Source organism: Anolis carolinensis, unplaced genomic scaffold (assembly GCF_035594765.1).
Source record: "Anolis carolinensis isolate JA03-04 unplaced genomic scaffold, rAnoCar3.1.pri scaffold_69, whole genome shotgun sequence".
Lineage (NCBI taxonomy): Eukaryota > Metazoa > Chordata > Lepidosauria > Squamata > Dactyloidae > Anolis > Anolis carolinensis.
Window position 1 is genome coordinate 78337 of NW_026943878.1, and position 10592 is coordinate 88928.

The following is a 10592-nucleotide window of genomic DNA, read 5'->3' on the forward strand; positions in this document are numbered from 1 at the left end:
GGTCAGAAATCTTAGTACTTCATTTTTTGGCTCAGACTAGGAGCACTACACATTTTTAAGTGGTATTTAAATCCTGGGGCATTTAGTACCTTATCACACAATTATACGTCATTATTATTATTATTATTATTATTATTATTATTCTATTTTACCCTACTTTTTCTCTATCATATCAAAGTGGCCAGCACTAAAAGCTGTAACAACATGTGAATCAACATCTAACACATAATAAATATTAAAATAGAAATAAACAAAATATTTTTAAATATATACAGTAGTTAAAAGCAATAAAATGATTAAACAAATCTATTAAATGACATCAAACACAGCATCCTGGGGCATTTACCGTTTGGTCCAGTTGTTTGGTCTCTGCTCCTCCTTTTTGCTGGTCATTTTCCAGACTCTCTTCGTTCTTTCGGTCACTTTCCTCCTTCAGCCTGGAATCATCTTTCTCCTCTTTGGATGTGAGATCATCCTCTATTTCTTCATTGGTTATCTATAGAAATTAAACAAAATTAGTCCAGCTCAGCCCATAGGACTGGTTTCTCAACCTTTTTCTGACATTAAAGCATAAACTGTACTTGTATAAATAAAGCAGAGGCAAAAAAATAGAGTACAAAAACAGCCATTTAAATAAAATAAAATATTAAAATGCAATTAAAACATTTAACTCCATACATTAGGGTAAATCACGGGAACCATAGGCTTAGCCCGGGCCGTTCCATTAGTCTGTTACACATCTTTCATACCTATTATTGCACCAAATAATAGTTCTCTATTATGCAATGCAGTTTGCCTTTTACCGTGTTTCCCCGAAAATAAGACAGTATCTTATATTAATTTTTTCTCCCAAAGATGTTCTAGGTCTTATTTTCAGGGGATGTCTTATTTTTCCATGAAGAAGAATTCACATTTATTGTTGAACAAAAAAATGAACATTTATTATATACTGTACAGTAGTTGTCATCATAAAACAGCATAACCAGACAAACTGTGAATCCTATCAAGAATTTCTTGTTACTACCAATATTTCCATGTACAGCACTTTATGGTATGTACATTTACTGATCCTGCATGCTCTAGTGTTCTGTTCGGCGGGCATGCTTCTGAACAAAAACTTTGCTAGGTCTTACTTTTGGGGGAGGCCTTATATTTAGCAATTCAGCAAAACCTCCACTAGGTCTTATTTTCTGGTGATGTCTTATTTTAGGGGAAACAGGGGTAGAAACAGTGTGGGCAGGGAATGGGAGACATTTGCCTCAGACACATTTAATAACAAAAATCCTAAAGACATTTTAGGTTGGTGGCAGCTACCATTTTAAAAGAAAATCTAAAATCAAACAGTATACCCTCGCCTCTCACATACGTGTGCTTGCGAAAGAGTGTGTAGAGTGGAGAGGTATCTGATATATTTGGTGTCTGTTTTTGTAGTCAACGTCTTCAATACATTGCTAGATTGTAAATACGGTAATTACTAGATAACGTTACCGTGTATTGAACTGCTTTTTCTGTCAATTTGCTGCTAAAACAGCAAAAGGATCGCTTAAGACAGGCCTGGGCCAACTTGGGCCCTCCAGGTGTTTTGGACTTCAACTCCCACAATTCCTAACAGCCTACCGGCTTTTTAGAAAGCATTTTGTTACAAAATAAATATTACTTTATTAAAGGAAAAAAGGGCAACACTGTCAGGTTTGGTTCGCTTTCAATTTTATTTACAATTCTATACAGTGCAGGCAGCGTATAAAACATCGGCTGCTGGGAGGACTTCTAAGGAAGAGGGAGGCAAGGAGGAATCTTCTCCTTCCGTCTAATTGTGGATTATTATTATTTCAGGGTCCGTAAGGCATGTGTTGAAGTCCAGAGGCAACGAAAACAGCGACAAGCTGGGCAAGTAGATTGGCACAAACAGCAATTGCTTCCTTTGAAGCCTGACCTGGCCAAAGCATGGGTAAAGTTTATTTTTATAGAGCATGGGCAGAGGGCTGGGGCCCAAGGGAGGGAAGGAAAGGAAGAAGAAAGGGGAATTTGACCAGAATCTCCATACGCCAATGAAAGGAATGCAGCCCATTTAAAACACTATTGGGTTGTTGTATGTCTTTCGGGCTGTGTGGCCATGTTCCAGAAACATTCTCTCCTGACGTTTCGCCCACATCTATGGCAGGCATCCTCTCAGGCCCTTTCCTTTTCCCTCTCAGCCGCTTAAGCCTGAGAGGATGCCTGAGAGGATGCCTGCCATAGATGTGGGCGAAACGTCAGGAGAGAATGCTTCTGGAACATGGCCACACAGCCCGAAAGACATACAACAACCCTGTGATCCCGGCCATGAAAGCCTTCGACAACACATAAAACACTATTCTTGGTCTTCTCCATTTCCATAGAGCATGTGCAGAGGGCTGGGGCGCAAGGGAGGAAAGACAGGAGCAAGTGGATCCGTGGATAATAAATATAGAGTGTCTATCGATATGTATATATATACACGGACGTATACACAGATGCAGGCGGGTGGGGATGATGGGTGTCGGAGTGGATGCAAGGAAGATAGAAAGCGGAGAGGTTGAGGCTTCCTTTCCGAACCCAAAAAAGAATTTGACTCCTTTCCCTCTCTGGTGCATTGGAGACACAGCACAGGCAGAGACGGGGACGATGGGTGTCGGAGTGGATGCAAGAAAGCAGAGACGTTGGCGCTTCCTCTCCAGCTCCTCTTTCGGTGCAGATTGTGACCCAAAGGCTTGGGGACGATGGGGGCCATGGTGTCGGGGGCCTAGCTGGAGGAGATGTAGAGGGACTGGGTCTTGCGGCTCCTCCGGTCGGGCGTGGCGGTGTTGAGGATGTCCACGCTCTTGCGGCTGGAGCTGACCACGTCCGTGACGAAGCCGGAGCAGTCGGAGCAGACGTCCTTGAGCACCGAGCCGTGGGCGTAGATGTAGGGGAACTCCTCCTCCACGCTCCGCCAGCGGGTGCCCTGCAAGGGGCTTTTGCAAAAGGAGAAGCGTTAGAACAGGGGTCCCCAAACTAAGGCCCGGGGGCCGGATGCGGCCCTCCAAGGTCATTTACCTGGCCCCCGCCCTCAGTTTTATAATATTATATTTTTATATCATTTTAAATAATATAATATATTGTATATACATATAATTGTTATACAATATAATACTAATAATACCATATAATAATATTAATTATATATTATATATTAAATGTAATATTACTAATAATAATATGGTATAGTTCAATATAGTAATATATAATGCTAATATTGTGCTATGCTAATAATATAATATATTGTATGTACATACAGCTGCTCTGAGTCCCCTTCGGGGTGAGAAGGGTGGGATATAAATGTAATAAATAAATGTAGTAAATGAATGAATAAATAAATAATTTTAGACTTAGGCTTGCCCAAAGTCTGACATGACTTGAAGGCACACAACAACAACAATCCTAATTAACTTGACTATCTCATTGGCCAGAAGCAGGCCCACACTTCCCATTGAAAACCTGATAGGTTTATGTTGGTTACAATTGTTTTCATTGTTGTTGTTATTATGCACTACAAATAAGACATGTGCAGTGTGCATAGGAATTTGTTGGTTTTTTTCCCTCCAAATGATAATTCGGCCCCCCCCCCACAGTCTGAAGGATTGTGAACCGGCCCTCTGCTTTAAAAGTTTGAGGACCTCTGCGTTAGAAGCTAGGCTGGAGGCTTTTAAGCAGAGGCTGGATGGTCATCTGCCAGGAGGGCTTCGATTGTCTCTTCCTGCCTGGCAGGAGCGGGTTGGACTGAATGATCTTTGGGGTCCTTTCCAACTCTGGACTACTATCATATTGATAGTAATATTATAATGTAATACAATATTTTTAATTTTTTAAAATGAGATTTTATTTCTAGAAACTTTATAGAGTTTCAGGGTTGTTGTATGTCTTTTGGGCTGTGTGGCCATGTTCCAGAAGTATTCTCTCCTGACGTTTCGCCCACATCTATGGCAGGCATCCTCAGAGGTTATGAGGCATGGATAAACTAGGCGAGGAAGGTAAATATATAATAATAATAATAATAATAATAATAATAATAATAATAATAATAATAATAATAACTTTATTTTTATACCCTGCCTCTATCTCCCCGGAGGGGACTCAGGGCGGCTTACATGGGGCCAAGCCCGAATAAAAACAGTAGCAGTATAAAACACAGCAATAGACAACAACTTGCACAATAAAAAAAATAAAAAATAAAATAAAACATTAGCTAATAAAAAACAAGAACTAATAAAAACATGGATTAAAACTGAGAGATTGTAAAAGTAGACTGGGTAAGGTGCACCATATAAATATTGTAAACACAAGGTGACTGATAAAGTGCTGCAAATTCTGGAAGTGCAAATTGGGATGGGAATAGACCCTGTGGAGAGTCCTATATCTGTGGAGAGTCCAGGGTGTGACAAGAGTTAAGCGCTAATGTTTCAGTTAATCACCCTAATTAGCATTGGAAAGGTTTGTCTCTTGCCTGGGGGCATCCTTTGTTCAGAGTCATTAGCCGTCCTTGGGGCTCCTCTGCCCTCAGAGTGTTGCTTCCCATCTACTGTTCTGATTTTTGCGTTTTATAATACTGGTAGCCAGATTTTGTTCATTTCATGGTTTCCTGGACCACCTCAACAGCATCCACCCAAACATCCAATTCACCATGGGGGGAAAAAGGAAGAAAAACTGCCATTTCTAGATGTTCTGGTCATCCACAAGGGCCCCAAGGACGGCTAATGATGATGATGATGATGATGATGATGGTGATGATGGTCTAGGACAGTGATGGCCAACCTATGACACGCGTGTCAGCACTGACACACTTAGCCATTTTTGCTGCCACATGCAGATTGATTGGATGACTATGTCTTTTGTGGCCAAATTTGGTGTGATTTGGTCCAGTGGTTTTGTTGTTTACTCCATGGAAATTATGCACATTATGCGCGCGCGCGTGTGTGTATAATATATATATATATAATTCTATTATTATTGTAGTATATTATCATATTATTGCTATTATATTATTATTATATTATTCATGACTACATTGAAATTAGAATAGAGAGAAGTAAGCGTGGAAACTGCAAGAGGTACCATAGATTGTGGTACATGGAAAAATGGTAGTAAATAGTTGTTTGATTTATTAAATACAATTATATATTAAAAGGTAAAGGTTTCCCCTGATGTTAAGTCGATTTGTATCCAACTCTGGGGGTTGGTGCTCATCTCCATTTCTAAGCCAAAGAGCCGGCGTTGTCCATAGACACTTCCAAGGTCATGTGGCTGGCATGACTGTATGGAGCGCCGTTATATATTACAATTATAATTTTTTGTTATTTAAACTATACATATTGTGAAATTATGGTGTTTTTTTTCTCAAAGTGACACACCACCCAAGTCATGCTAGGTTTTTTGGTGAATTTTGACACACCAAGCACAAAAGGTTGCCCACCATTGCTCTAGGAAGCTATCATTATATTTCATGATGATGATGGACCCCTTCTCTGGCGGTTTTTAATCAGAGGCAGGATGGCCATCTGTCGGGAGGGCTTGGATTGAGCATTCCTATAAGGCAAAGGGACTGGACTGGGTGGCGCCTGGTGTCTATCACATGAGTCAACAGTGTGATGCAGCATCTCAAAAGGCCAATGTGATTGTGCCTTCCTGCCTGGAAGGAAAGGGTTGGTTTGGATGACCTTTGGGGGTCCCTTCCAACTCTAGCAAGCCTTGCCGGTTTGTTAACACTTACTGGAAGGTCTCCTTCTTCCGGAAAGGGGGTGCCTTGGGCCCCAATGAGCCCGGCAGGGTCTCGAAGCCCAAGGCATAGACCGGGATGTGGGCCAGCTTCTTGGAAGGCATCTTGATCTAAAGGCAAAGAAATGGGCTTCAGAAGATGGAGCGAAGAAAAGGATTGGGGACAAGAAAGAGGGAAAGGAGTTGCTCTTACCTTCAGGCTGCAAGAACCACAGACAGACCTGAAAACAATAGAAGAAAATAAGATTGCGCATGGAAGGATAGAATAATAAGCGCCTTAGTCCCGCCCCACACCTGTCAATCCAAGGCAGGCCCCGCCCCCAGCTCACCTTTTGCAGAAGAGGCAGGTGGGCGGCCAGGAGAAGAGGGCAAACTTGGTCTTGCAGCAGCAACAGATCTAAAGAAAGAAGATCCAGAGGTAGCACAGTGGTACCAAACTGCATCAATTCTATAGTGTGGATGCATCCCTCTATACTCTTCTCATGATAAGACTATTTCTCATGTATAGCTATGTCTTTCAATATGCCTTCTGCACCTTGTTGCAAACCAGAAATAGATATAGAGTCTCACTTACCCAACACTCGCGTTGTAGATATATACTTATAACTGCATATATTTTATATTTACATGCAGTATATATTTTATATAATTTATAATTACAGTGGAGTCTCACTTATCCAACATTCTGGATTATCCAACGCATTTTTGTAGGATATTATTATTATTTTATTGTATGACACACCAAACAAGATAGACATGCTGGATTTCATATCACAAATTATTATTATTATTATTATTATTATTATTATTATTATTATTATTATTATTACAGTAGAGTCTCACTTATCCAAGCCTCGCTTATCCAAGCCTCTGGATAATCCAAGCCATTTTTGCAGTCAATGTTTTCTATACACCGTGATATTTTGGTGCTAAATTAATAAATACAGTAATTACTACATAGCATTACTGGGTATTGAACTACTTTTTCTGTCAAATTTGTTGCATGACATGATGTTTTGGTGTTTCATTTGTAAAATCATAACCTAATTTGATGTTTAACAGGCTTTTCCTTAATCTCTCGTTATTATCCAACATATTTGCTTATCCAAGGTTCTGCCGGCCCGATTACGTTGGATAAGCGAGACTCTACTGTAATCTCTTTCTTTTTACACATACACAGATATTTCCGGATTGTATATAGTGGAGAAACTTCCATTTGGGAAACTCTGAATAGTAGTTATTATTATTGTTACAGTAGAGTCTCACTTATCCAACGTAAATGGGCCGGCAGAACGTTGGATAAGCGAATATGTTGGATAATAAGGAGGGATTAAAGAAAAGCATATTAAACATCATTAGGTTATGATTTTACAAATTAAGCATCAAAACATCATGTTTCTGGCCAAATGGCCCTTGAGCTGACCTTGCCCTTCTTCATGCTGCTGTAGAGCTCCTTGCTTTGCTGGAACTTCTCCATCTCGGCCTTGACCAGCACCCGCCGGTCATTGACCATCTCCTCCACGGTCAGGGCCAAGCTCTCCAGGTGGCTGAACTCTTGCTGGGGAGGAGAAAAGGACCATAGGATTGGAGGGGTCCCTAGAGGTCATCCAGACCACCCCTCCCTCCGCCCATCCAGATTGGAGAAGTTCTTAGAGCAATGTCTAAAAGTCTATTTCCACCAGTTTTGGAACTTTTAGAATCCAATTATTCTTCGGAAGATAGTTCTTGATTTTTCCAACTGGGATTTAACTAGTCAAACGAGTCAAACTGGTTCCTACCTAGAAGATGGTTGTGTAGCCAAACACAGACACTTACCAGCCACAAGTATTTCATGCTGGACTCCGGAGGAGGGGGTCCCGATCCGGCCTCGGACTTTTCATCCACGGAGCTGAGGAAGCCCTGCTTGGCCGGGAAGGGGCTGGAGCCGCAAGAGACCGCCGGGTGGTAACTGGCCGGGACGGATCCTGCAAGGACATTGGCACCTAATGGTCAGCAACACCTGAGAAATAACACAACTTGGGCAAATGCCGTTGCATGCAATGAATTACCGTATTGACTCGAATCTAATGCGCCATCACTTCCAGCAATGAAAAGGAAAACCTTTCATAATGTGCACATATTAAATCATTTATATATATCTACACAAACATCTATTTTAGATTGCCTGCCTTTATGTTATATTTATGTATTATATGCACACATTATATTATTTATATATACAGACACACATATTTTAGATTGTCTGCCATATTATATATTATATTATTTCTATATACATACACAGACATATATTTTAGATTGTCTTCCTTTATATATACTATATTATTTATACACATACACATACATATTTTAGATTATCAATTTTACATTATATGTGATATGCACATATTACATTATTTATACACACATACATACATATTTGGGATTGTCTCCCTTTATATTATATTATATATTATTATTTATATATTATATACACACCTTATATTATTTCTATATACATAAACATACATATATTTTAGGTTGCCTGACTTTATATTATATTTAAATAATATAATATAAAGGCAGGCAACCTAAAATATATGTATGTCTGTTACATTATAACATTACATTATTTATTTATACAGACACACATATATTTTAGATTGCCAGCCTTTATATTATATTATTTATATATTATGTGCACATATTATATTATTTCTATATACATACACATATATGTTTGATTGTCTGCCTTATTATATATTATATTATTTCTATATACATACACACAGACATATATTTTAGATTGTCTGCCTTATTATATATTATTTCTATATACATATACACAGACATATATTTTGCATTGTCTACCATATTATATATATATATATATTATTTTATATATTATATTTTATATATTATATTATTTCTATATACATACATACACATATATTTTAAACTGTCTGCCATATTATATTAATACTATATACAGATATTATATTATTTATATATACATTTATGTGTTTTAAATTTTGCATAATATTTTTATTAAGTATTTAATTGATGTAATTGTGCTATTGATTTTATTGAATTCTGTTTTGGGGCATTGAATTTGGCCAACCCTTTAAGCCGCCTTGATTCCCTACAGGTGAGAAAGGCGGTGTAAAAATGTTGTAAATAAATAAACAAATAATAAATACATAAACACACACACATATATTTTAGATTGTCCACCTTTGGTAGGACACGCTGTTTTTGGTTGTTTTAAGCACCATGCACATTTGAGGGCACTCTATATATAAATAGACAAAGTTTATGCACCACCACAACAACACCAACAACATTGGTAAGGATGGAAAACACTATTGATTTCTGTCTAGGATTATGGCAATGGGGCAAGTCGTTCCAAAAAGTGTCTTTCTTGATTTTTGCTGTGATGCTGCATATCCAAAGTTAGGGGAAGTTGCTTTCAGGTGAGCATAGAAATGCAGCTTTGCTCTTTGCAATCAACATGGAGAGAAAATGCATGCAATAAATAAATGATGCTCCGGTCATTTTGCACAGAGAGAAGAGGGGTGGATTGGGGCGGAGGGGGAACTTGCCCGGGTTCTGGATTCTGGTCCATGCATCGGAGGGGGTACCTGAGCGGGGCCTGGGTTCGGACCCGCTGTATCCGTCGTTCTCGGCGTCCGGCGCATTGCTCTGGCTCTCGCTCTGGAACTGGGCCAGGTCCTGCTCCGAAAAAGAGCGGTCGCGCTTCAGCCCCAGACCTTGCAAAGCCTCCGACCCGGGAGAGTCCTCCTCCTGCGGAGAGACAGGGAGACACTTGAGGGTGCATCTACGAGGGCTATCCACAAAGTAGGTTACGTTTTGGATTTTAAAAAGGACAAAGTATAGGAGAAATCATTTACCATATGCAGCGGAAAGACACATCCCAATACTACAATCTCACGTAATCCCCATTGAAATCTAGGCACGTGTCATATAGATAAATGAGTTTGAAAAGGTCTGCCCCAGTAAATTTGCCGCCTCTCTCCTACGTTTCCAACAATGGGGGCATGGCTGGAAGCTGCAGGAAGGGAGAAGGGGGAAGGGCTGAGGACAAAGTGGGGAATTTACTGGAGCAGTAATTTTCAAACTCATTTATCTATATGAGACGTGCCTAGATTTCAATGGGAATTGCATGAGATTGTAGTATTGGGATGTGTCTTTCAGCTGCATATGGTAAATGATTTCTCCTATACTTTGTCCTTTTTTAAAATCCAAAACGTAACCTACTTTGTGGATAGCCCTTGTACACTGAAGAATGAATGCAGTTTGACACCACTTTCACAATCCCTGCCCTTACTTCGGAGGTGAGCATCTCCTCCATCTCGGCCAGCGTCGGGGCCTTCAGCAGGATCCGGGGTCTTTGGCGCTGCTGGACCGGGGTCCCCGAGTCCGAGGCGGAGAGGTTGATGCAGGAGGTGGACTTGGCGTCACCGGAGCAGGCCTTCACCAGGCAAGGCACGGATCCGAACCCTGGATGGCGGAGAAAAGGAAAGGCAATGCTTTGCACATGCTCTGCTACCCACCTTTGGGTCACTAACCCCAACTGACCTTCCTGTGGCCTAACGGACCCACCTTTCTGGTTCTGGAAGCGCTCTTCAACCGGACGAAGCTTCCTCTCCTGCTTGATCTCCTCCAAAATCTTTTCATGCAGCGTCCGTTGCCTCTGAGGAATCGGCCGCAGCCGCCGCTCCGAAGCCTGCAAAGAAGGAAGGGCAAGCAGGGTCATCATCATCATCATCATCATCATCAAAATAACAATAAAGTCTCATTTCCTGGAGGTTTTAAAGAAGAGG

The 10592-nt window shown here is 40.3% G+C and overlaps 1 protein-coding gene and 1 pseudogene across 3 annotated transcripts; both read right to left on the minus strand.

The window, feature by feature from the left end:
- Nucleotides 1–2749, minus strand: part of LOC134295050 (ribosome quality control complex subunit TCF25-like) — a 33217-nt pseudogene extending 30468 nt beyond the window's left edge.
- LOC134295051 (protein spire homolog 2-like) lies at nucleotides 1691–10561 on the minus strand. 3 transcript variants are annotated; one of them, XR_010001619.1, is made up of 10 exons: nucleotides 10372–10561; nucleotides 10097–10269; nucleotides 9351–9552; nucleotides 7585–7733; nucleotides 7193–7327; nucleotides 6099–6166; nucleotides 5963–5990; nucleotides 5765–5880; nucleotides 2338–2972; nucleotides 1691–2103 (listed from the first exon to the last, which is right to left on the minus strand). XR_010001619.1 is itself a non-coding variant. In XM_062966992.1 (9 exons), exons 1-9 carry the CDS (start codon nucleotides 10544–10546, stop codon nucleotides 2762–2764), a joined length of 1257 nt encoding a protein of 418 aa, XP_062823062.1. In that variant the 5' UTR covers nucleotides 10547–10561; the 3' UTR covers nucleotides 2196–2761. The 3 variants fall into 3 exon arrangements, 2 of the variants coding, with proteins under 2 accessions (XP_062823062.1, XP_062823063.1); XM_062966992.1 differs by lacking the exon at nucleotides 1691–2103 and having other exon boundaries at nucleotides 2196–2972; XM_062966993.1 differs by lacking the exon at nucleotides 1691–2103 and having other exon boundaries at nucleotides 2197–2972; nucleotides 9390–9552.
- Between the last annotated feature and the right edge of the window lie 31 nt (nucleotides 10562–10592).